Consider the following 27,851-nt stretch of genomic DNA (forward strand, 5'->3'; position numbering starts at 1 on the left):
GGATTTAACACACTTAGTTCCAATCCTATCACCCATCCCAAGTTCAGTTTATTTTCTCCCAGTCTCATGTATGTACATCTGGATCACAGTACTATCCTTTCTAGACATCTAGACAACACCCCTTAGGCTCCAACTTTCTTTTCCTCAGTTACAATTTAAACCACAGGTAAACAAATCTCTTAAGTGTGAATTTCCAAGAACCAAGGTGAAAGGGTCAACTTTATGTTGGAATCAAGCAGTAAGTTTCTTTGCATATTTGCCTTCCCTATGTCCCTACTAGCCATCATGCCTCAAAACAAAACAAAATGAGCAAAATTCTCTATAATCCTATACTTTCTGTGTCCGTCCTGTGCAACAGCACACTTTTCTAGGGGCATCAGCTTAGTTCACATGTGAAAAGCACTGGCTTTTCCTAACAAAGGGGAGAGGAGGAAGGAAAAAGAGAATTCCAGACTGGGATACGCAATGAGGAAAGGAAAACATAAAACAATGGACGAGAACTGAAGAGCTCTTTCTAGCTCTACAAAGAATCGTGACATTATCACGTAACAGAATAAAAACGACAGTAATAAATATCCTAGGAGGACATGTCAGATGCTGTGCTAAGAACCATATATATATATATATATATATATATATATATATATATATATATACACACACACACACACATATATGTATATATGTATATATATGTGTATATATATATATGTATATATATAAATTCATTTAATCTTGACAACTACATCATAAGGAAGGTATACTCTCATTATCCCACAGGGAAGATGAAAAAACCAAGGGTCAAAAAGGTTAAGTACTTTGTCCACAGTCCCAGAACCAGGATCTGAACCCAGCAGTCTGCTGCTTCTTCCTTGCACGCAAGACCACAGCAAATGTGAAGGTGCCCTAGGCCACAGTGAGCTAATATTGACCACCCAAGTCCTCTGTCATCAAAAAGGACTAGGCCCTTCCTTAAGCATCAGAGTGAGCTCCTGCATGGCATCAAATAATATCAAACAATAAAGGGCTCTGTAAAACCTAAAGGATCTCATAAATATGATCACCACTAGAATACCACTCAAACAGCCAATCCAAAACAAGAATATGATGGTGGCCAATGTGACAGTGGCTCACTTTCTACAGCAGTGGTTCTCCACATTTTTTTATGCCTTAACATTCTCAAGAGATGGAAAGGTGAGGACTTCTTTTTAAAGAACACAAAAAGCACTAATCGTAAAGGAGAAAAAAAATGAGACACCTCGACTTCACCAAAATGAATAATTTTCATTATAAAAAGGTAACATTAAAAGAGTGAAAAGGCAAACTACAGAGAAAGAGATGTTTGTGGTTTGTATCTTCAGTGAGACTCTTAACCAAAATATGTAAAGAATGCCAACAAATAAGAAAAAATGAACCCAACTAGTAAAATGGATAAAAGACTTGAAGAGGCACTTCAGGAAGGACCAAAAAAAAAAAAAAAAAAAAGGCCAACAAGTGTAAGAAATAGGGCCCAACATGATGTCTCTTCAAGGAAATGCAACTGAAACCACAATGAAATATAACAGATGGAGAGCATTCAGAAGACCACCAATACCAAGTAGTGGCAAGAATGCAAAGCCACTACAACTCTCATACACTGCTAGACAGAAAATTGATAAAACCTTTCTGGCATTATCCACTAATACTAAACATACACCTGTTCTATGACCTAGCATTTCTACCTCTACTTATACATCCAAGATAAATGAGTGCATATAAGCCTACCAAAAGACACATTCAAGAACTCAGTTTTATTCATAATGGTCAAGTTTTACAACAACAAAACATTCAAATATCCATCTAGGAAAGTAAATTGTTTATGTTTAAACAAGGGAACACCACGCAACAATAAAAAAGAACAACCACTAGGTACACTCAACAAATGAATGAACCTTATACACATAATAATGAAACAATCCAAACACAAAAGACTACTAACAGTATAATTCCATTGATATGATGTTCAAACACTAGTGAAAGTCATGTATGGTGACAGAATTCAGAACAGTGATTTCATCTTGGGGGAAAGGTAGGAGCACACTGGAAAGAAACCTTCCGATGTGACTGCTATGTTCTGTAACTTGATCTGGGTGGTTACACAGGTAAGGATGTTGGGTGGGGAGCTATAAAGATCTTACTGTGATTACAACTCAATTAAAAAAAAAAAAGGTTTTAAATACCAAAGAAAGAGTACTTGTCATTACTAACGTAGGCTCTCTTCCCCTGACTGTGGTGCTTCATACCGATATAAGCGCCTAGCGGACAACTGACTGAACTACTCTATGCTAGTCTTTACAATGTAGATTTAAAAAGTATCTACTTCATCCGGTTGTTGTGAAGGCGAAGTGAAATATTCATAAAGCATTTCAAAGTGTCAGACACGCGGTAAACGCTCCAAAAATTAGTTGTTATAACTGGGCTAAATGGAGGTGGGGGGTGGAGCAAAAAAGATGTCAAGTGTGCACAAGGGTCAAAATTACAGAGGGAGAAGGGCACGTGTATGTACATAGTTTAAAAAAGGAAAAGAAACCAGCCACAGGTGCTTCTGCTACACAGGACCCCACCCCTAAAAAACTCACACACAGCACTGAAAATCACACCTCTACCGCAAAGCCAGCCAGGCCAGGGGCTGCAGTGACACACAGGCTCTGACATCATGGCCATTTCATTTTTCCTCCAGAGTAAAAGCATCAAAGTGGCCTGCTTCCCCCTTTTGGGATTAATGTCATATAATTGATAAGGACAAAGAAGGGGTCTTTAGCAAATTCTAGAAAATCTGCCAAGGAGCTCCCTCTGCTCCCTAGCTGGGAGAAGTAACAAAGGATCTGCAATCCTTTCTACAGCTCAATCCTAAAATACTACTTAAGATATTTCATTTTCACTCTGAATAAATCCTTGGTTAGTGCTCTATCTTTATCAGCTTGAGAACTGTGAACAAGTATCTGCAATTTTTCCTAAGCTGGCACTCCACCTGTCACACGACTGGGGAGGAGATGCAGAAAATGGTTACTCATCTGTCACAGGGCAAACTGTGCCCCAGCACCATATCCCCTTCAATTCTGGCCTCCAGAAAGAGCCCATGGAGAACAGGACACCCTTCACTGCCACATCCAGGAGGTGGGACCACTCATGTTAGCTCACAGCCTCCTCAGCAGCAGAGAGCAAGCAGAAACTCAACCAGCCCTGATTCCAGGGCCACTCAAGAGCTTTCCTGCTCTAATCTGATTCCTGAATCTGAGTCAACAATAGTGATCTCAGGGGCTTGGCAATTCCACTACTTCCTACTGGACAAGGAAATGCTGTTATTAACTCCACCCCACCGAAACAAACACACGTAGAGTCTAATAGTACTGTTCTTTCTAAATCAACCTCCAAAGATCTAGGGGTTACCCATTCCTAAGACTCTAAGTATTCTGTTGGCAAGAACTCATCCCCCAGCTTGCATCCACCTAACAAGACTCATGTAAAAGTCAAGTTCAGAGTGAAAGAAGGGCTGTGGCACCCACAGAAACACACATTCCCTCAGCCTGTGCTTGAAGCCTCTATGCTTAGACAGGACGACAGGGACTGGTGAAGGCTTGGAAAAATAGGCTGCCATCCACAGGTGAAAACACACTGCTTCTCACATGCCACTGGGAAAACAGGCCCCAACCATTCCTGGACCATTACACGGGTTTAAGGTTCAGTACATCTTCATTGACACAAAGATACGGCGAAAGTCATGCCAAATAACCTTAGAGAATGACATTTCTTTCTTGTCCATAAAATTACACACTCAAATGTCTATAGCCAACAGGCAAGTAGGCAAAAGGGAGTGAAATTGAATAAAAAAGTATTTACTGCCGCAGGGAAAACAGGCTCAGTCTCACTTTCCTCATAACATGCAGCCCTTTTTTTTTTTCTTTTGCACATTTACTTTTTTGATAGAATCAAAGGAACAAAGGAAATATTTGCCTTCTGTGGGAAAGATAACAGTGCAATGCAAAGTGGCAGCTGTCACCTGTCATCACAGTGAAACAGCGGGGCATGGTGGAGACTGCAGCAAAGTAAAGAGCACAAGCATCACCTAAAGGAGGCATCCCCCCGGGCACCTAAATATCTCGGTCAATTAAGCCTCTGACTTTGGCTCAGGTCATGATCTCACAGTTCATGGGTTCAAGCCTTGCATGGGGCTCTGTGCTGACAGTTCAGAGCCTGAACCCTGCTTCACATTCTTTGTCTCCCTTGCTCTCTGCCCCTCTCCCACTCATACTTTGTCTCTCTCTCAAAATAAACAAACATGAAAAAGATTTAAAAAAAATAAAGGAGGCATCCACCATTCAGCTCTATCAACAGCTGGCACATGGGAAGGGGGATCAATATTAACAGATTTTTCCAGCTTCAAAATGTTGCCTCAAACAGTACTCAAACCAAACCAAACATGTCTGTAGACCACCAATCTGCAACTTATAGTGTCTATGACTGACTTCCTCTGCCTCTGTCCCTGAGCTTCACCCCAGGTTATCATGGCATAATATAAAGTCATCTCATGCACTAGAACCAACAACAATGTGTGTTTCTGTATTCTTGATTCACCTCACAAATTCAACAGAGCATCTCCAGATCTTAAAAAAAAAAAAAAAAGGACAAACAGGGGCACCTAGGTGTCTCAGTTAAGTATTGATCTCAGCTCAGGTCATGATCTAAGGGTGCTGTAAGTTTGAGCCCCGTAACAGGCTACACACTGCCAGTGCAGAGCCTGTTTGGGATTCTGTCTCTCCCTCTCTTTCGGTCCCTCCCAAGCTCGTGTGCTTTGCACATGCTATCCCTCTCTAAAAATAAACAAACTTTAAAAAAAGGAGAAACATGGGCTACTTCCTCTTCTTCCCAATACTCAGTACCCTGTGTCATCCCTGGAGGCCAACATTCATCTACTTAGCGATAAAAAGTTATGAATCTGCACAATTGTAAATGCACTAATGACCCACTGAAAGTTCTTGTGCACTACAGATCCTTCTGCGTGAAAAGAATACGCCGCCACAACCTGAGCAGGTTATAGGAAGAAACAGAAAAAGTGAGAAAGAAACCAGAAGTTGCAAACTGGGGGCCCATTAACTGTGGCTGATACGTACTGAGTATTTACCAAGGGCCAAGTCCTGTACTAAAGACTTCACTTGCATTATCATTTGTCCTTCATAATAACAACTATATGAAGTAGGTATTATCATTATACCTCTTTAAAAAATTGAGACTCAAAATATTGTAAAATGTCACACCACCAGTAAGTGACAAAGCCTCAACGTGCTGACTCTGAAGGCAAACCCATGTATAACCACAGTACTATATTGCCTCCATGTGTATGCAGTGTATGTGCCCTGGGATCCATGGTAACCAGCTCCTTAAGCGCAGGAAAGGAAAGAGGGGTAACACACACAGACACACACACACACACACACACACACACACACACACACACCTGACCAAGTTTTCGGAAGCAGGCTTCTCATCAGTTTAGAAACGATCAGATCCTTTCAATAACGCATGAATTATAACCTAGTACGGCCTATAGCACTGGCCTCTTCAGAGGAAAGATCCTAAAATAATTAGCGTCTCTCAAGAGTAAATACTGCAATCATATCAGATAATTTCCTACTTTTTTATTTTTTTGATGTTTTTATCATTTATTTTTGAGACAGAGAACCAGCGGGGGAGGGGCAGAGAGACAGAGAGGGAGTCACAGAATCTGAAGCAGGCTCTAGGCTCCAAGCTATCAGCACAAACCTGGATGCAGGGCTCGAACTCATGGACTGCGACATCATGACCTGAGCCGAAGTCAGATGCTCAACTGACTGAGCCACCCAGGTGCTCCCTACTTTTTTATTTTAAGGGAGAGTGGTTGTAACATCAGGAAGCCCACAGAAAGAAATCTTTGGCACATTAAACTGCATGGTCCCAAAGAAACAGATACTGATTACCTATTACGGGCCAGCCATGATGCTAGGTAACATAGGCATAAGCAAATGTTAACACCAAGCAGAAGAAAGCATTATTAATCGCCACAATGAATAAGACTCAAGGAGAACGAAAATACTTGTTACCACTATTGATAACAAATTGAAAAAACATTCTAATTCAAAAAATTTATTACTTCATTTACCAATTTTTCAGTTTTACTATTCTTGTTCATAGTGAATAGAAATGTAAGTAAGTGGAATTTACTGATTGAGTTCTTTCCTCTCCTTAGATTTATTTAACAGCAACATTCTAGTTTAGATTCTTAAAAAACAAAACTCACTTTATATTTAGAAGTTGGCTAATGAACTGGCATTCACCATTAGTAAAACATCAAATTTCAGTACACAGAAGACTAGAAATAAGGTTGCCCCAGTCTCCCTCCACAAAATCCATGAACCACCACAACCCGTTCTTAGTTAAGCCAAAATCAAACAGTAAACACTCTCTTCGTGTACAAAAAGGAAGAGGAGTAAGATCACTCGATGGCAAGTTCAAACTGCCTCAGTTTTAAAGACTCCAAGAACTTCTCAACTAGTTTACTTTACAGAATGGCCAAGAAGCAATCCAGAAAGCACATTATTTCCCTCCAGTCTACCTCCACCCAAGTCATGGAAGTTAGAGGAGAACACCCTCTGAGGAAGGAAAAGCCATTTCCTCTCTGAAATGTCAGTGGTACTGAGACCAGCACTCTAATCCAACCACCAGGAAGGCAAAAATCAAATATTATTTCAAACAAGGGATGAGGAGGGGAGGGGAGGGGAGGGGAAATCTGAAACCAGGAAAAAGAGGTTCATCTGTTGGAAAAGATAAAGGCGCACTGCACCAAGAAGGCAAAGCGGATCTGCCTGGGGCTCAGCAAACACCGGACAGACAGTCTAAATCACCCATGTGTTTTCTTCATCATCCTCAAATAAGCCGTCCCTGAAGCAAAGAGCCTGATGTTTTTCATTTAGAAAGCAAGGTAAAATGTAATGTTTTAACAGAGTTTGGACTGAGCATGCCTGCTTTTGTAGGGAAGCGGGTATGAAATGATCCATCACAAAAGGGTGGGAGGAAGGATTTCCAAAGAATGAGTCATTTAGAAAACCTCTCCTTTAAGGAGTAAGTCACATCATTTCTTCTATAGCGCTTGCATGTGCGTGTGCGCGCGCGCGCGCGCACACACACACGCACACACCCTGCTGACTCCTAATTGTCGATGTATATAGGACAGCTAATTTTCAAATGGACCTTCTTAATAGTTACTAATAAATATACAAAACTGCCATCTAGAGGCTTAACACTGTAGCAAGTCTGTTACATAATATGATCCTTTTAGGAAAACACGCACCATCTTATTCATGCAACCTCACCAAGACATGCAAACAAGTTCAGGCACACAAGACACATATGAAATTAGAAGCAAAAGTACTATTTAACCTTAGGATAGTTCCTTTTTGAGTTAAGAAACTGTAGGGAAAGGCATAAAAACGGTTTATCTTTTATAGGGAATATATAGAAGTAACAGGTTAACACATACATAATTTGAAAAAGGAATCTTCCCCCACCAACCCCTTTGCACATATACACTGAACGCATCTGCATTCACTCTTACTTTATAGAGGACTTGAAAAATCATGACACTGTAAGAAAAGAAACAACATCAAAATGGAAAAAACAAGCTCCAATAAACATCCTCCAAAGTAAAGGTTCAACCTAAGAACAATGAATTCCCAGGTTTGGGGGGAGAGAAAAAAATCCCAAAGCACAACTTTCTCTGACACAGGACAGCATCAGGAAGGAGTATCACTGCATTCCATCTTGACAAGAAGCCTTCAAGGGAAGTATGACTCACCCCATCTTAAGATGTAGCCCAAGACCTCGTGCAGTCACAGAGCTAGTTAAGGGGGAGGCCCTAAATTGAAAGTGAAGGCTCCATGCATCTTTTACCTGCAACGTGCACCCTGCCATAAAAACATCCTTGAAATAAGGGTGGTAACTGATTAGAGGGCGTGGGTAGATTTTTCAGACCTTCCATAATCTTCTAAGCCTCCACTATTCTTACTTTACCAACCTTTCATTTTCATGGAATTTGTTTCATCCTACCTATATTAAAAGCACATTATGTAAGTACGTGCTCACGTTTTAATTTAAATAGCAACTAACGTGATTAAGCTCCTGTAGTCTCACACACAATAGTTCACCAAAGTCCCAAAGAAAAGAACAAAATGATCTAGCTCAAAAACTGCATTTTCCATAAGAAACAAAATAAACAACCACAAGCACATAGTACTGTATTAGAGCTGTATGAAATGACGCAGTAAGGAAATTACAGACACTCAAATTGAGACTTGAAAAGAGGTATATAGAACTTACCTAATTAAACAACCATCCAAGCATTACCATGAAAAGCTCATATGCTGTTCAAATACCCAGTACATACAGTGGGAAGACGGCAGAGTTGATAATGGGTATGGCATGCCAGGTTGGTGCTGGACAGAGAAAAGAGGTCTTTCTTCACCTTATTTGTGAAAGCTTGCAAAAGGAGGGCTTCAGGTTTGGTTTGGAAGAAAAATCAGGTGATGGCTTTTAAAAAGTAAAGTCCATTAGATTCAGAGTGCCTCAGTAAACTTTCTAACTTCACAGTCAGTAAATTCTCCAGCATATAGTAGTGCTTAATAAATGAGGGAGGGAGGGAAGGAGATAAGGAATGGATTCAGAATATTCTAGTCATGCCATCAATCTCTGTAAGAACAGAGGGATTAAGTCCCTGTGTTTGTTACATTTTCCTACAGCTTTCTGGTCCTCCAAGTTTGTTGGAACACTCAACACCCCAGTTTATACCTGTAGTTGCGTGAGTAAGTGCGTATGGGTGTGTGTTTGTGTGTGCCCATTCTACAATCAAAGGTAAGCTCTGTGAAGGCAAGGACTAAGCTCATCTTGGCCCCCATGTCAATAGCGGGAATGGGGCACTTAGTACCCTACATAATGTTTTTAAACATATTAACTCCTGTTGGAGTCAGCTAGTCCTGGAAAAAATAAAGCATTCTAATTGTTTCCCTTCCCCAAGTATAAACAACGCCCCTCAAGAAACTACACTGATTTAGTACAACACAATGAAGACTTTTGTTTCTATTATTTTCCATAGGGTTTAGGGCTCCTCCTGGAAAACATATGGGAGAAAATATCCATGTGCCACATCTGTGAGAAATTTCTTAAAAATAAACAAATCCAGGGATGCTGGGAGAAGATTGCCACCATGATCCTTTAGTTTGAACAAATATTTTCTCTACTTTTGCTTATTAATTGCAATAGGATGCTGCATGGTGGAGTCAATTATTCAAAGTGACTAAAGTGAGGCATCGATTGGCAAGTATTAGTAACAGCTACTTTTAGATGGAATCCCATTTCTACCCAGGGACTTTACACTGAACTCCCTCAAAAAGAGCTGACACAGTTTAAGAGGAAAAAGTGATAAATCTAGTCTTTGTTCGATCAACCAAGATAAAATATAAACCTTCAAGTACTCGGTGCTATGGCAAGGTAAACCAAACAGGGCTTCTTTATTGTGATATAAGGAAGAATGATTTTTGTAAAGCTCACAAAAGCTTAGGCTACCTTCAAGAATAGCCAAAACAAGGAAGATAATTTATGTCAATATGCTGTTTGTGAAGTGAGGCTCCTTGCCAGTCGGATTATTTAACAGGTGCTTGTTGGGCCATCCATCTAAAAGGCTGTCAGGGATATTGTTGCTGCTGCTTGATTGAGGGAGGTCCTCCCTATTCAATACTGTGTTCATTTGCTCGGACTGCTGTAACAAAGTACCACAAATTGGGTTACACCCCAACAAGAAATCCAGCCTCTCATACGTTTAGAGGCTGTCAAGTTCAAGAGCAAGTAGTTAGCGGGGTTCCTTCTGAGGTATGTGAAGGAGAATCCTCTCCATGCCTCTCTACTAGCTTCCGGTGTTTCCTGGCCAATCTTTGCCATTCCTTGCCTTGAAGACCCATCGCCCCTATCTCTGCCTTCATGTTTGCATGGTTTTCTCCCTGTGTGCCTATCTGTCTCACTGTCCAAATTACTCCTTTTTATAAGGACATCGGTCATAGGGGATTAGGGCCCACCCTAATGACCTCACTTTAATTTGATTACCCCTGTAAAGACCCTATTTCCAAATAATTTTAATTTTTAGATACTGGGAATTAGAACTTCCACATGTGAATTGGGAAATACACAATTCAACTCATAGTAACTATCTTCTAAGAAAGTAAGAAAATACTGCTCTTTGTACCATGTTGTGGCAATAGCCTACAACTACTCCAAGTGCTACACACTCATTTAAAGTCCTATTACAGTCTTAATGAGTCCTGAAATTCAACTTTAAAACACCACCAGAAGGGAAAAATCAAAGCAGTATCACATTGATTTAACAGACATAATATCTTGATCTAAGCAGGTTTTCACTTCATAACTGAAGAAAGACTCAAGAATTTCTACTAACAGTAACTTCTCAGTGTTGGTAACAAAAAAACCCTTACAAAGGAAAGCCAAAGACATGAGAAACTAATATCAGCCTGTGAAATATTTACTCAGAATAGTCAAGGGTCCTCAACAAACTCTTGGGTCTGAAAACTAGTTCTGAAAAACGGCATCAGAGGCAGGCACTAGAGAATAAGGGATAGATAAGATGTAATTATGTGGAATTATGTAACCATATGAAGTCAATATAGAAGGTTCTAAGATACTGAGAAGAGACTATAGGCCTAGTTGAAATACCGAAGGAAAAACAATTAGATAGAAGAATTAAAAGCAGATTTCTGAAATGTATTTGGCTTATAGACAACCTCTAACATACAGTTCAAGAACTATAGTTCTAAATCCTACAGCTCTGAATTAACAGTTAATTTGATTTCAAGCTTATTCATGAGCCAGAGTCACAATACAGCTTCCTTTAAGACAAATGTCAGACACTAACCCCTTTTCATCAGAATTTGAGGATGAGCAAACTGACAGCATTGTATTATGATCCAATGAAATTAATTGATAAATGGCATTGTCACTATGATTTCTTACTCATGTTAGTCTCCCGCAATAAAGAGAAATGAATGTCATCTTAAAAGGGAGAAGAGGTATACCAAAAAAACAAGCACTCATGGAACACCTGTGTGCATGTGCCCAGCCTGTGCTATCTGCATTGCCTATTTAAAGTATTAGCCATGTGAGGATTTTCTGAAGGTCACAAGGTAGCAAATATAAGAACAGAAGCTAGTTTGCAACTTGAGTTCATCCATTTGTTTATGATGCCACGTGCAAGTGATTACAGTGAGAAAGCACTTGTCAGATTTCACAGCCAGGAAGTTGAACACACAGCAGGGTCTCTGAAACCCAAGTACTGACAGCACTGGGCTTATCACCGGAAAGCATTTCTAAAATACCCTCAGTTTTGAGGCAAGGTGCCCTGCATTGAGCTCCTATACACGTCAGTTCAATTCCCTCCTGAGCCTTGGTGAAGACTCACACCTCTAAACCGCAGATTTCCCATCAGTAACAGGGATTAATGGAATACAGTCCTCCTTGGACTATCGTGAGGATTACAGGAGACATGTATGAATGGCGTTCAATTTCCAGAAAATGTTCTCTTACTGCTAGTTCCCTCAACCCTCCTCCATCTTGAACTTAAAAAGTGAGTTTTACTGTGGTTGTTGTGGTTGCTTTTTCCTGGTCATCTAGCTATATTCTCCTCTCTAGGGGTAAGAATAAAGCTCCTCGGTAAAGGAGCTTGAGTTTTCTGGTTTTCTGTTTTGTTTCACTACTGTTCCTTGTTACAGTATTTCTAATAAGGAACCATTTTTATACACTGTGAAAAAAACTGTACTGTGATATGGTGTTTAATGTACTAATTATGAGTAAAAATAAAGGACAAATGAAGAGCTTGTTCCAAAAGTGGATTTCAGAGTCCCTCTCCCATAGAGTCAGACTATGTAGATCTGGGGCAGAGGCCTAGAAGCTGTAGTGTTTTTTTGTTTGTTGTTGGTTGGTTGGTTGGTTTTTTTTTAATTTACATGCCAGTTAGTTAGCATATAGTGCAATAATGATTTCAGGAGTAGAATCCAGTGGTTCATCCCCTATGTGTAACACCCAGTGCTCATCCCAACAAGTGTCTTCCTTAATGCCCCTTGTCCATTTAGCCCATGCCCCCACCCACAACCCCTTCAGTAACCCTCTGTTGTCCGTATTTAAGAGTCTCTAATGTTTTGTCCCCCTCCTTGTTTTTATATTATTTTTGCTTCCCTTCCCTTATGTTCATCTGTTCTGTATCTTAAATTCCACAAGTGAAGTCGTTCTCTAATTTTGCTTGTGTATCTATACATATGGTACATATATACAAATGGTATATATATACACACCACATCTTCTTTATCCATTCATCTGTCGATGGACATTTGGGCTCTTTCCATACGTTGGATGTTATCAATAGCACTGCTATAAACATTGGGATGCATGTGCCCTTCGAAATAGCACACCTGTATCCTTTAGATAAATACCAAGTAATGCAATTGCTGAGTCATAGGGTAGTTCTATTTTCAATTTTTTGAGGAACCTCCATACTGTTTTCCAGAGTGGCTACACCAGTTCGCATTCCCACCAGCAGTGCAAAAGAGATCCTCTTTCTCTGCATCCTGGCCAGCATCTGAGGTTTCCTGAGTTGTTAATTTTAGTCATTCTGACAGGTGTGAGGTGGTATCTCATTGTGGTTTTGATTTGTATTTCCCTGATGACGAGTGATGTTGAGCATTTTTTCAAGTGTCTTTTAGCCATCTGGATGTCTTCTTTAGAAAATCAACTATTTATGTTTTTTGCCCATTTCTTTCCTGGATTATTTGTTTTTTGGGTGTTGAGTTTGATAAGTTCTTTATGGATTTTGGATACTAACCCTTTATCTGATTTGTCATTTGCAATTATGTTCTCCCATTCTGTCAGTTGCCTTTTAGTTTTGCTGATTGTTTCCTTTGCCATACAGAAGCTTTCTATCTTGATGAGGTCTCAAAAGTTCATTTTTGCTTTGGTTTCCCTTGCCCCTTGAGATGTGGTGAGTAAGAAGTTACTGTGGCCGAGGTCAAAGAGGTTGTTGCCTGTTTTCTCCTCGAGGATTTTGATGGCTTCCTGTCTTATGATGAGGTCCTTCATCCATTTTGAGTTTATTTTTGTGTCTGGTGTAAGAAAGTGGTCCAGGTTCATTCTTCTGCATGTCGCTGTCCAGTTTTCCCAGCACCACTTGCTGAAGAGACCGTCTTTGTTCCATTGGATATTCTTTCCTGCTTTGTCAAAGATTAGTTGGCCATATGTTTGTGGGGTCCATTTCTGGGCTCTCCATTCTGTTCCATTGATCTGAGTGTCTGTTTTTGTGCCAGTACCATACTCTTTTGATTATTACAAAAAGCTGTAGTTCTAACAAGCACCCCCAAGGATGCTGAGCACAGGTGGTTCTCACCACACAGTAAGACATGCTGACATCATCAACTCAAAGATGCTGACCTCCTGGAATATCACTTCCTAAAGGCTATAGCCTCTGTTATAAAATAACATGAACTATCAGCACAAAGTCTAAAAGGTAGAAGTATTTGACCCTAAAAACCCAACACATCGTACATTCTAGGTCAAAAACTACTACTTCAGCATTTATGTGTATCTTAGTAGAGTAAAACCTTAATTGCCAGTACATAAACGTTTATAAATACAACCATCTCCTCTTTTCCTTCCACATTTCCTAAGTGCTAAACTTGCATTTTACCCCTCTATCTCTCTAGCCATTCAGGTACAGGTGAAAATCTGTGGAAGGCACAGATTGGAAAGACAGCGGAATCATCTCCTGGCTAAAATGCACTGGGGAAAAACTAAGGTGTAAGAGTCTTCCACAAGACAGAACAATGGGCAGAGTTGCCAGGAATGCAGCTAAGAAATCCATGGAAATGCTTTTCCTTCTCTCCTTAGTCCCCTTCTGGATGGGTTAAGGAAAATGCAGAATGACACTGGAGTCACAACAGGATAGGTAAGGAAAACGCTGCGAAACTGTAACCTAATCTTTGGCATCAAAGATGATGACCTATATAGAACACATACAAGGTGTTTCATACATGTTTTGTGTTATTTTAGGTGACTGTCAGGTGGCCACACCTAGGTAGTGGCTGTTACTGGAGTTGCCAAGGGAAAGGCAAAGCAGGGAAGGGGGCAACAGCTTACTGACGAGTAGGAATAACTTCAGGGGGGTCTAAGCTAGAGGAGTATCCTTCCTTGTCTGGTACCTGGAACTCAGATGATTAAAGCAGAGAAATATTGCCTCCTGGGGATTAAGGGAAGAGGCATGGCTGTGGGCTGGTTCATTTTCATGTCAATGGCATGCTCCAGGCTGCACCCTTTGCTATCTCTAAGAGTTGGCTAGCTCTGGAAGGGAAAGTCTATCCCCAGTCAGGAAGGTTTTTAAGGTGTCCCGACACCATAATATACAGAAAGTGTTAAATTTAAACAATACAACAGAACTATCCACTCACCTCCTGCTTACTAAAAGGAGATTTAGCAGCCTCTTTCCGAACTACAAACAAAACCCTTCCATGTCATCCTAAGGGAACCAGAGACAGAAGCTTAAGATAAATCCACTTCCCAAACCCACTCAGTATCTTCAATGTGACACATTTGCTCTCAGCTTTTAACTGGGACATGCAAAGCTTTTAAGGGGATAATAAAGGGGAAAGATGGTAGGAAGCATTGGAAAGGTGGAAATGAGACAGAGGCACCACGCTGAGTTTTAATTGCCTAAAGAGCAACTCGCCAAAGCTTCTGTGAAGACTTCTGAAGCAGAAAACAGGAAAGCATGAAGCTTCGGAAATCATCTCTGAGCTGATTTTCACTCTAAGGGACAGCCACTGTGGGAGGCACACCCTTTTCCAAATAACCATGCGAAGAGATGCAGTCTCTAGAAACAACAGTTGGCAAGGCAAACAACTAACTCTGCTTCTAAACACACACATCTTCTCCGCCTCTGTCACAGAGGCCAACAATAGGAATTCCCTTAGATTCCACGCTAAGAACAGAGAGCACACACACGCTTAAAGCATCCTGAGTTAGGATTTGTTTAAAACCAAGAATCACCAGTTTTGGTGTGAGGTAGACATTTTGCAATTCCCCTTTGCGACCCTAGTTCAACCTACATCCCCATGCAACCCTCCCCACCCACATCCCCAAACACAGGGATACTGGGGTATCCAGTACTGGGGATACTATCTTTTCTTCATAACATGAAGCATGAACATAACATGAAACAAACATAATTTGTTTACTTCTCAGCATTTAGAGTCTAACCTTACAAAATAATCAAGTCTGGTGAACACGTGGGACAAACTAATTAACAAATAACAATTTGCTGAGCATTTATTATTTGCCAGCCTGCCAAGCATTTTCCGAGCATTATCTCCACGAATCCTTACAATTCTAGGAACTAGGTACTATTATCATCTTCATTTTCCAGGTAAGGAAATCACGGCCCTGAGAGATTAAGTAGTTCGCTGAAAGTCACATGGCTATGAAGCAGCCAAGTCCAAATTTAGACCCCAGTTGCCTAACGTGAGAGCCCAAACCCATGTGTAATGACTAAGTGCTGAAGAGATGAGGTGAGTTTCCATGATCTTGTGATTAAAGCTAAAAGGACATGTTCCCTCCATGGGAGCTCTAACAACCTCCAAGCAGTCACAGCACAGGGAGACATCATGCCACAAGAAGGCATTCCCAACTGCCAACACCCCACAAGGTACTCAGTCTCTGCATCTTATAGGAACAGGAAAGAGTGGCCAGAGATAAACGTTCAAGAAAGGACAGAAGTACTGGCCTGACAAGATGGTGTATGTGTTTGGGGGGGGGGGGGGGGGGGGGGGTCGGGGATGGGGAGGTGGGTTTAAATAAAGGGGAGAAACTAAATGGCATTAGAGGAGACTCATGCTGAGATTCAAGGATCTTCAATGCTGGCACTGCTGATCTTGAACAGATAGCACAAAAAAGCTTAGCACGTGGCTTTCACTCAAAGAATTAACCTGTTGCCAAGTAAAGTGTTTCAAAGAACTGGAATGTTGTCAAACTAGCTTAACACCATGAAATGGTACAACTTAATGAGACTCCATATATATTGAGGAATACAATGCACAGCTCCCTCTGCAAAAAGTGATTTCACAAGGGGTTTGCCATCTTTCCCAGGCACATACACACAGTGGTTGGTGAAATGCTACAGCTGAAAGCTGTCTGTTGTGTTTTTTTTTTTTTTTAGCTGAGTACAACTTGTTCCACCCTTCACCTCACCCAATTCCTTTTGAACCATTTTTTAAATTAAAAAAAGTAAATATGTTTTAAAGTAAAATCTTAAATAGCTCATATAGTCATGCTAAACAGTTTTCTTTAAACACCTACTCAACCTCTTAAGAAATAACACCCATTCCTTCTCAGGAAACCCCTAATGTTAAAGCAAACCAAACCGGAGGCTCAGCACTGTACCTACAAGCGGGAAAGCTATACTGATCCTTGCAGACCAGCAAGTGGCCTGAGGTCTGCTCCAAATTGCAGCAGGGCGGAGCAGCAATTTGCAGCAGGGTGGAGAAGGAGGGGGAGGGTGGGATTGGAGGACAGAAAAGCTCTGACTGAATGGAAAAAGTAAAAAATCCAAATTCAATAGTTTTTGTTCCTGAGCAAAATGTGACAGCTACTCACCTGTCTACTGCTTCTACGTCAAAGCAAAACCTCTTCTCGATAGAGTCTGTTTTCCGCCGTGTGCAGGATTTCAGGATGACAGATTCATCTTCTCCCTGTTGGGAGCACACAGACTATCACGATGAGGCCTGGACATGGGCTATGCTCTGTGCCTCTGCAGGGTACCACAAATACATCACACCAACGAGAGCAATCACTCCATCTTCTCAAGCCTGAGTGTTCACGACCATAGGAAGGTGGAATATTGATCCAAAACTCTCCCTCAGCTAACAGCTTCATGCATCTAAAACCTGTAAACCATGTTATACTTAACATGAAATATCTCTAGTTTTAGTTCACTTCTAGCACATCATGATGGTACAGCATCAACCCCTGCTGGATAAACTCTTGCTGATAATATTGGAGGCTGAGTTAATTTACAGGTTTGAAAAGGGTTACACAAGATGGCCTGCAGGCCTCCTCCTGACTCTGAGTTTCTATGGTCTTGAGTCAGTCATCATTTTTTCAGGAAAGCCTTCCTGGACCAGGTCAAATATCCCCAAGACATGTTCACATACACCATGTACTTTGTCTCCCTCACAACACTGATCATAGCTGGAATTGTCCGTTGATGTGGGCAATGACCCCAATCATGTCTCCCTCCTCATTAGACTCTAAGCTCCCTGACAGCAGGGACTATCAGTTTTTACTGATTCCTGTGTACCCAGAGAACAAACCGGCCCAAGGACAGAGTAAGTGCTCAGTAAATGGGTTTTAACAGCTTTATAGAGGTATAACTAATGTATAACCAACTGTACGTGTCCATTTATGAGTTTTAACATCTGTATACATCCATAAAATCAACACCACAATCAAGCTAATGAACATTTCCATCACCCCCAAAAGTTTCCTTGTGTTTTTGAATTCTATCCCTCCACCTAGTCTATCTACCCTCAGGCAAAAACTGAATCTGCTTGCCATCATACAAATTAGTTTGCATGCCCTATATAATTTTATATAAAGTGAATCACACAGTATGTGCCCTTTTATTTTTGACTTCTTTGACTTGGCACAATTCTTCTGCGATTCACATTATGCTGTTGTAAGAATCAAGAGTTTGGTTCTTTTTACCGCTGGGTATTATCTCACTGTACATATGGAATCTAACAGTTTCATTGCATAGTGCTCTCTTATTGCCTAAAAACAGAGGGGTTTCTATCCCTGATTTCTTTTCTTTTTTCCACATAAGAATTTCAGGTTCCTTGGGGCACCCGGTTGGTTCCGTCAGTTAAGCATCTGGTTCTTAGGTATCAACTCAGGTCTTGATCTCACAGTCGTGGGATCAAGCCCTGCTTCAGGCATTGCACTGAGAGCACAGAGCCTGCTTGGGATTCTCTCTCTCCCTCTCCCCCTCCCCGGGCCTGTGCCTGCTCGCTCGCTCGCTCTCTCTCTCTCTCTCTCTCTCTCTCTCTCTGAAAGTAAATAAAATTAAAAAAAAAAAAAAAAAGAATTTAGTATTCCTGTTCCTCTTGCCCTTGCCAATCTTTTTCTCTCAACAAGAGGAAAAATTAGCAAACTTGTCTAGTCTGTTGAAATAGAAAATGTGACTGCATATGGTAAAACTTAACCACCCTCTAGTATCACAATACCACATAAAACACAGAATACCTAGCAAGAGACAGTTTATGGAAAGTCACAAGCCTTCCATCTACTATCTACTTTGGGAATAGAGAATAGCGGATGTAAAGGCCTGTGGTCAGGGTCCATGGGCCTGGGAGGAATTTAAAGCTAGGCAGTATGGCTGAATCCCAGAGTGAGAGGCAAAGCGGCATGAGAAAGAGTGTAAAGGAATCAAAAGCCACATTATGCAGATTGTGGTCCTGATCCTGAGAGCACAGGAAAAATAATGAGGGGGTTCAAGCAAGGGAATGGACAAGGTCAGCTCTGGGCTGCCCCAAACCTCACACGGAGAGCGGCCTCATCTCAGAGGCTACGATACAGGAGACTTCTGTTTCACCACACAGAGGGTCTGGTCTCCAAGAAGATGGAACATCTAGTGGCCTAAAACTAAGAAAAAAGCAGGGACTTTTAAAGAAAAATAATGCAAATAAAATGGACAGCAAAGTGAAGAAAGGGGAATAAAAAAGCCCGTTAGGAAAAAAACGAAAACAAAAACAAACACCACATTATCCATTTTAAGTCTGCCTCCACCTCCTAAGAGAGCTTTGTACAAACACATATATGGAAGATGCCACATGATTCTCCTGTACAAATGGAGATGCGATCACCTCTAGACAGCCAGTCTTCATATTCCCTCTACCCTAAAGCTGAGGAAATAGAGTGACATCATGGAAAGCTACTGTTTTATTTATTTTTTTCTATGATTATGATTATGATTATTACTAATATTAGCAGCAGCCACTCTGACTCAAGAGATGCAGACTCCAGAATCAGTGTCTGAGTATTGGCTCTGTACCTCAGGACTTGTATGGCTTTATAAATCATTTTCTCTTCTGGACCGCCATTTCCTCCTTTATGAAGGAGAAAACTGGATCAAACAGGATAATACAGGACAATACAAGGACTCAGAAAAATGTAAAATAAACTTAAGGAATGATTAGGAAAAATAATTACTGTAATATCAACCCCCTAATACAGAACTCATCACGTGTCAAGATCTGTTCCAAGAGTTTATGTAGCAATTCACATAAACTTCTTAACAACCCAGTGAGGTGTTTACTATTACCTCACTAAAGACTTAGGAGTCCAGGGGTGCCTGGGTGGCTCAGTCGGTAAGCGTCCGACTTCAGCTCAGGTCATGATCTCGCGGTCTGTGGGTTCGAGCCCCGCGTCGGGCTCTGTGCTGACAGTTCAGAGCCTGGAGCCTGTTTCAGATTCTATGTCTCTCTCTTCCTCTGACCCTCCCCTATTCATGTTCTCTCTCTCTGTCTCAAAAATAAATAAATGTTTAAAAAAAAATTAAAAAAAAAAAAAAAAAGACTTAGGAGTCCCAAACATCTACCATTACTGGCCTCTAGGTTCACTTTCAAGTGGGATAAGACCAAACACGAGGGAGTTAGTTCTTCTTTTAAGCTTTAGAAAAGCACAAGGTAAAAGGCCCCAAAATAAAGACTGAGAGAGAATAATTGAGTGAAGCTCATTTCTAGAAAGACAGAATTAGAAAAGGAACATGGCTCAACCCAAGAAAGTGAGTCTAACTCTATTTCCATTGCATGAAAACTAGGGCACAAGTAATGACTGGTGCCTACTATCACTTCCGATTCTATCATTTCTTTATGTTTCTCTATTTGAACGATGTTGTTTTCCTGAGAGTACTCTACCCCTGACTGGAAACATTAATAGGGCTTGGGGTTTGGTTTTTTTTTTTGCTATAATACATAGAAGAAAAAGAGATGTTGATAAATTCCTGTATTGTGGCCCAAGTAAAAGAAAGCCAGGAAGAAAAATTCAAAGTGGTAGACAGCAAGAAGGCAGCCTGGCAGAGTGACTAACACTCTTGACAAATGCATCTAATGTTACTGAGCCTGGCAGTCCAATTTCAAAGATGGGTTCTCTTGGTCTCTGTAAAGCACCCCCCGCCCCACCCCCCCCACACACACCCAACACATGGTACCATAATGAACCACAAAGAGGACCAGAGATGGCATGCTTATTACCGAAGACTCATTTATCAATATATTGGAAACAGCTTAAAAATTACTTAAACTACAGAAACAGAGAAGTTATGCTAAATGGAGTCTGAAGATTCGAACAGATGAAAAATATAAATACTTGTTTTAAAAATAATGGGGCGCCTGGGTGGCACAGTCGGTTAAGTGTCCGACTTCAGCCAGGTCACGATCTCGCGGTCCGTGAGTTCGAGCCCCGCGTCGGGCTCTGGGCTGATGGCTCAGAGCCTGGAGCCTGTTTCCGATTCTGTGTCTCCCTCTCTCTCTGCCCCTCGCCCGTTCATGCTCTGTCTCTCTCTGTCCCAAAAATAAAAATAAAAACGTTGAAAAAAAAAAATTAAAAAAAAAAAAAATTTAGCTATCTCCCAAAGGAGTTATGTCCAGAAGGAGATATGGGGAGGAGGCAAAATTCGAAGTGATAATTGATATGAATTTCTCAAAGTTACTGAAAGACACCAATCCCCAAATACAGAAAGGCCCCAAATTCCCAAGTACAACAGAATGGGGGAAAAAGTCACACATAAGACCATGATAATGAAATGTCCAATACCAAAAGGAAAAAACAGAAGACATTAAGAGCAGCCAGAGAAAAAAATGGATCACCGGAAGAGGAAATGCATTCAGGCTGCAGTGAGCAAGCTGGGAGGAAAGAACAAAGGCCGGAGCACAGCAGAGAGCTCCACAGCAGTGACTGTAGGGCATGTGAGGACCAGAGCCAGCTCCAAGAGTATCTCTCTGCCACAGGAGCCTCACGTCACAGGGTGTGACTCTGCATCCTCCCCCAGTTAAAGTGAGTGGGCTTGGGGGGGGCTTCTGTGACTGCTTCAACCAACAGAGAAAAAGGAAGGCTATATGACTTCTGAGGCTACATGGGGTCTCAGCTTTCGTGCTGGAATATTCCCACTTGACACCTTGAGCTGCCCTGAGGCCACCAAGCTGTGAGGAAACCCAAACTATCTCCCATGGAGAGACCAGATGGACAGGCCCTGAGACTATCCAGAGCAGGAGGGAAACAGAGAAGGGGAGGAAGAAGGAGATCAGAAGAAAGGAAGAGAGCCATGGCTGACCAGCCTTCAGCAGCTTCAAACCCTCACTGTTCCAGCCCCAACCATCTGATTAAAACCACCTGAGAAACCCTGAGCCCAATTCCTGACCCACAGAATCTGTGAGAAATACTAAAATGACTCGTGTAGTTTTAAGAGTTGCTAAATTTTTTGGTCATCTGCTCCACAGCAACAGATAATTGCAACACTCACACCCACCAACTGGCAGCTCTCTTTGTATCAGGTAAGAGCGATATCCATGAGCTTCACAGGACAAACCCATCCAAGAATTTTTAGCCTCCAAACACATTTGACATACTTAATACTGAATGCATATGAAATACAAGAATCTTTCTTAGTTTCTGTTCCTAATAGAACTTAAAGCTAAAAATAATCGTCTTGCTTTAATTACCGTCTAGGGTACCATTCCTCCTGGAACTATTATGTAAAAAATTAAGAAAATTACCGCAAAGCAATGGTAAGAAAAAGGAACAAAGTTTGAGCTATCACAATCTCCAATTTCAAGATATACTACAAAGCTGCAGTAATCAAAACAGTATGGTACAGGCACAAAAAGAGACATTATGGATCAATGGAACAAGATTTACAGAGGTCAGAAATAAACCCACACCTATATGATCAAGTAATCTACAACAAAGGAGGCAAGAATATACGATGGGGAAAACACAGTCTCTTCAACAAATGGTGCTGGGAGAACTGGACAGCTACATGCAAAAGAAATGGGACCACTTTCTTCCACCATACATAAAAATAAACTCAAAATGAATTAAAGACCTAAATGTGAGACAGGAAACCATGAAATTTCTAGAAGAAAACATAGGCACTAATTTCTTCGTCATGTGCCACAGAAACATTTTTCTATGTCTCCTCAAGCAGGAGTAATAGAAGGAAAATTAAACTATTGGGACTATAACACAATAAAAAGCCTTTGCACAGCAAAGAAAACCACCAACAAAATAAGGCAACCTACTGAATGGGGGAAAGTATCTGCAAATCATGTAACTGATAGGGGGCTAATATCCAAAATATTTGAAGAACTTCTGTAACTCAACACAAAATAAACAATCTTACTGAAAAATGGGCAGAAGACCCAAACAAATACTCTTTCCAAACAAGACACACAAATGGGTAGCAGACACATGTAGAGATGCTCAACATCGCTAATCATCAGGGAAATACAAATCAAAACCACAATTACCTATCACCTCACACCTCTCAGAATGACTAAGGTAAAAAAAAAGACAAGAAATTACAATGGTTGGTGAGAATGTGGAGAAAAAGGAACCCCTGTGCACTGCTGGTGGGAATGCAAATTACTATAGGCACTGTGGAAAACAGTATGGACATTTCCTCACAAAACTAAAAGTAGAGTTACCATATGATCTAGCAATTCCACTACTGGGTATTTACCCAAAGAAAACAAATACCGATACAAAATACAAAAAGATACATACACCTACTTTCTGCAGTATTATTTACAATAACCAAAATATGGAAGCAACCAATTGATAGACACATGGCTACAGAAGATGTGAGAGATAGATAGGTAGGTAGGTAGACAGACAGACAGATAGACAGAGAGAGACAGGAATATTACTCAGCCATGAAAAAGAATGAGATCTTCCCACTGGCCACAACATGGATAGATCTAGAGGCTATAATGCTAAGTGAAGTAAGTCAGACAGAATAAGACAAAGACCATAGGATTTCATTCCCATGTGCCATTTAAGAGACAAATGAACAAACAAAGAAAATTAAAAAAAAGATGGACAAAAAAGCAGACTCTTAAATATGAAGGACTGGTGGTTACCAGAGGGGAGGGTAGTGGGGACATGGGTGGAATAAGGGGGGTTAAGAGTACAGTTATTGTGATGAGCACTGAGTAATATATAGAACTGTTAAATCATTACATTACGTACCCAAAACTAATTTAACACTATACATTATACTTCAATTAGAAATTTTTTTAAAAAAGACAATTACAGTGCAGTATCGAAGATGTTACTTAACACTAGCATTATAATCAACCTATGTTAGCCAAGCAAATCAAGCATGAAATTAAAAAAATGAACTTACCCCCTTTCCTCCTGACTTTTGGTCAAATGGTACCATGGTGATTTGTTTGGAATCCCGTTGATAGGTACAGTAGTGCTTCACCCAAGAAGTTCCAAAGTGCCCTGCAAGGTAACATTTCCCATGAAGCGTCTCCATGTGTCCAGTGCATACTGGAAACACACACAACCCATAACCCACAATGCTCATCTCCCCTTCAACTGTTTCTAGGGGCAATATACTGGAAGAGGAAGAAATCTGATCCTACAGGCTGGAACTGGAAATGACCCAGGGCTTTCCCCAGGGGCCAAGGAAGACCGTTTCCCACTAAATGCTGCATCCAATGAGTCTTAAAATATAAGGGAAGGAGAGGTTCCCTGGGGAAATTAATTCACTTTCCCATCATTAATCTCCACTTGACATTTCCTTTCTCTTGACAGGATTAAGATGACTGAGGAAAGAACAGAAGAGCTCCTCAGAGTGCCTGTCACTGTCCCCATCTGCTATGACGACTTCATGCTTCCCACAGCTGCTCTGCGAGTCTCTGCAAAGACATACATGGATTCTGACCTACTGCCAAACCCCTCATTTGTACTTTAGCAGAACTCAAGCAGACAGGCCAACTCTGACACAGAGATGTAAATGGGAGGGACTATAAATACCCCAAAGTAATGTGAGAGGTCTGTCCCTCAATACTGTCCCTCAGGAAAGACAGACATGCCTCACAGTCAAATCCTGACAGTCCTCGATTTTCCCTGGTGGTCAGCCAATTACTTTATTTTTAATTAAAAATATTATTAGAGGAAGAAGGCATAATTAGCATTATTAGCCTCCAAGGTCCTCAGTCAACACTAGCCTGACAGGCTCCTGGAGATCACAGAGCAGAAATGGGTTGTTTTTCGTTTAAAAGAATAACATGAGATTTAACAAAGATTTAGTAATTATTTTTTAGAGTATCAGCGCCCATTTCAAGTGTGAAATGTCAATTAGTAAACTAAAAAATAAAAAGCAATATAGTAAGCGCCTACATTGAAGCATCAAAGACAAAAATACCAACCATTGTCATTTATTTTTGTGGCTTAGAGAAAAAATCCAGTGATAGCACAACACAAAGATTCCAAAGGCGCTCTATCTTAGAAACACTTTGAGCATCCAAGCAAGTAAGGCCAGTAATGGATTTAGCCTACTGAATAGACGAGAAATCCTTAAGTCCATTCTGACAATAGAAAGATGGCTAGGGGCACCTGGGTGGATCAGGAGGTTGAGCATCCAACTCTTGATTTCAGCTCAGGTCATGATTTCACATTCATAGGATTAAGCCCCATGTCGGGCTCCACACTGACACTGTGACGTCTGCTTAGGATTCTCTCTCTCTTTCTCTCTGCCCCTCCCACACTCACGTGCTCTAAGTAAATAAACATACATTTAAAAAAAATTTTTTTTAAAGGGGCACTTGGGTGGCTCAGTCAGTTAAGTGTCTGACTTCGGCTCAGGTCATGATCTCGCAGCTCCTGAGTTCAAGCCCGCGTCAGGCTCTGTGCTGACAGTTCAGAGCCTGGAGGCTGTTTCAAATTCTGTGCCTCCTTCTCTCTCTGCCCCTCCCCCACCCGTGCTCTGTCTCTGTCTCTCTCAAAAATAAACAAACATTAAAAAAAACAACATTTTTTTAAAAAAGATGGACAGATGGATGGGAAAGGAAAGGAGAGAATGAGACACGGAGGGAGTCACTTGCTTATAGTACAAAATGGCAACCAATAAATGTGGAGAGAGTGCCAGAGCTGAGAAATCACCACTTTGCAACCAACATAGTAACAATCATGTAGGCAAGAATTGCCGACAGATGCTAAGTCTACAGAGGGCAAAGTTTGAGGAGGAGAAGGGTCTCCCCATAGACTGTTAATTAGCTACGAGGGAAAAATAGTGACTGTATAGTGGATAAACCAAATAATACCTTGACTGAGTGACCAAAAACAACATCACCACTGAGGGGCAGATGGCCATCCTGTGCCCCTGGATGTGGGACCCAGAGAAGAACACCATTTGACAAGGGACACCTAACCTGAATCTAATTATCGGGAAACAGACAAACCCACAGCAAAGAAAATTCTAGAAAAGAACTGGCCTATATTCTTCAAAAATGTCAATGTCATGAAAGACAAAGAAAAGCTGAGGCACTTGTTACAGAATAAAGGAGTCTAAAATGGTCACAAGTAAGTGCAGTACAAAATCGTATCTACACAGAAGGAAAAGAAAATGCTTTAAAAGGGCTAATGTCAGGGACAACTGACAAAATTGGAATATGAACTATCATTTGCATTAAATATCTTATCACTGTTAACTGCTGGACATGGCAACTATACTGTGGCTACATAAAATAAAATCCTTATTTTTAAAAAGTGTACTCTAAAGTAAAGGAGCATGAGCTATGCAACCTGTTCTCAAAAGGTTCAGAAAAAACAGAAATGTGTGTCTCTGACTGTGACACGTGTACACATACCCACAAAGAAAAAGAAAGAGAGAACTGTGGGAAAAAGGTAAAAATTCATGCATATGGATAAAGGGCATATGGGGTTTCTTTATACTCTTCTTGTAATTTTTCTCTAAGTTTCAAATTTCTAAGTGGTAAGTTACCAAAACTTGCAAATGAAAACAGCTGTATCCCATTGGTATGCTCTGGACTAATGTGTTAGAGAATTAAAATCTAGCTCTAATGAAGACATTCATGTTTCAAAAAGCATGTGAGGTGTTTGAATAAAATTGGGTAACAAATGTGAGAATGCCAAATTCATATATATAGGGGAACAGTATTAATAAATTATTACAAGTGGACACATATTCAAGATGACCTTAAACTTTTTGGGATGGATCTCCTCATTGGGCAAAAAAGCTATCACCTTACATTGAGGCCTACACAAAACCCCACTACAGTACCCTCCATCTGTTAAAACCTCAACAAGCTCATCCCTGTAATAAAACCCTCATGACGGCCAACGCCTCCAACCTCAAACCCCACGACTGCCCCCACTATGGCCAGGCAACAATTTGAAGCCCAAGGAAATTTTTGAGGAATCACTGACTAAAATAATCAATGAAATCAAGTGTTCTGTTCCATCAGGAAGCTTCTAGGAGTAAAGACAGTTGCTTCGCACTCAGACAACAGAAGGGCAGTAAAGAGCACAAAACCAGCAAATCTCTGAAAGGAGTAACATGCTCAACTGAAAAAGTAGGGCAGACTAGGTAACTATCCATTGAAGAAAAAAAAAAAAAAACACCTTCTCTCATCTCTACCACTTTGTAAGCTAAGTCTGAAAGTGCTACCCTCAAAGCATAGCCCTGTCAAAAAAGCCTCTCCCTAGGCCTAGTGCAGGAGTTTGTGAGGCATCACAGAAAAGTCTGGATTAGCAGCACCTGGCATTTCTTTCCTTGACATCTCATCGGCAGGACAATGGATTTCTCTTCCTACCTCTTGGAGTAAGCTTGTGTTTCTACTTTTCATAAAATTTCAGTGCTGAGATGACAGCAGTTGAAGAGAGGAAGGAGAGGGCCTAAGTCATGACTATGTGGTCCTTGCTGAAACCAATCTTGAAGTAAACAAAATCACTCCATATTAAATCCAACCCAAAGATAGGACAGCTGATAGAAAATAAGGTCTAGCATACAAGGCCATTCCAAAGCCTCTATGCCAAACGTGTGATGATAAACCCATGCTAAGTGTGCAGAGACCTCAAGCTTGACACTACGGAGAAAAAAAAAAAACCATCACAGGGCCTCACTGAATTCCAGGTCCCCAAAGGAATTCCCAGTAATAAAGAACAAAGAACACAGCATTTGGAGGTGGACAAGACCTTATGAACATCTCTTCCTTAAAAAGCCCAACTATAAGCTACCTTCATTCACCCAAATCTATAATTACAGAACCACTGCTCTAGGCCAGGCACTACTAGGTACACCCTCCACATCCTGGCTAAAAGGCGTGAGTGTAACCCAAGCTATGGTTCATCACTGGCACTCACGTTTCTCCTGAACATACAGGTACCCTTCCATGGTGTAGGGACTGATGGTCTTGTGCTCAAGGGGATTCTCCTTCATCTTTTTCATCAGTGATTCCACTTCTGACCTGGTACCTTCGAAGCGGTTTCTTGTCTAGGATGAAAGGAATTTTATTCACATCAAAGAAATGAAACCTTATTCCCAACCATAACAATTCAAAACATCAACCTAGTGAGCCTTCAGATCGAAAACCAGGTAACAGTCAGCCGCCTAGGAATTAGGCAAATACTTTCGAGAAATACCCATTGACCTTAAA

At 40.9% G+C, this 27,851-nt stretch overlaps 1 protein-coding gene across 4 annotated transcripts in view; it reads right to left on the reverse strand.

The window, feature by feature from the left end:
- Positions 1-27,851, reverse strand: part of ARHGAP26 (Rho GTPase activating protein 26) — a 427,067-nt gene that overhangs the window by 265,397 nt on the left and 133,819 nt on the right. For all 4 annotated transcript variants that reach the window (XM_040453965.1, XM_040453947.1, XM_040453975.1 and 1 more), the window contains exons 8-10: positions 27,559-27,688; positions 23,570-23,670; positions 16,762-16,856 (exon numbers count right to left, since the gene is read on the reverse strand). In XM_040453965.1, the coding sequence (XP_040309899.1) occupies positions 16,762-16,856; positions 23,570-23,670; positions 27,559-27,688 (326 nt within the window). The remainder of the gene's footprint in view (positions 1-16,761; positions 16,857-23,569; positions 23,671-27,558; positions 27,689-27,851) is intronic.

Source organism: Herpailurus yagouaroundi, unplaced genomic scaffold, assembly GCF_014898765.1.
Source record: "Herpailurus yagouaroundi ecotype Mexico unplaced genomic scaffold, PumYag 29, whole genome shotgun sequence".
NCBI classification, from domain to species: domain Eukaryota; kingdom Metazoa; phylum Chordata; class Mammalia; order Carnivora; family Felidae; genus Herpailurus; species Herpailurus yagouaroundi.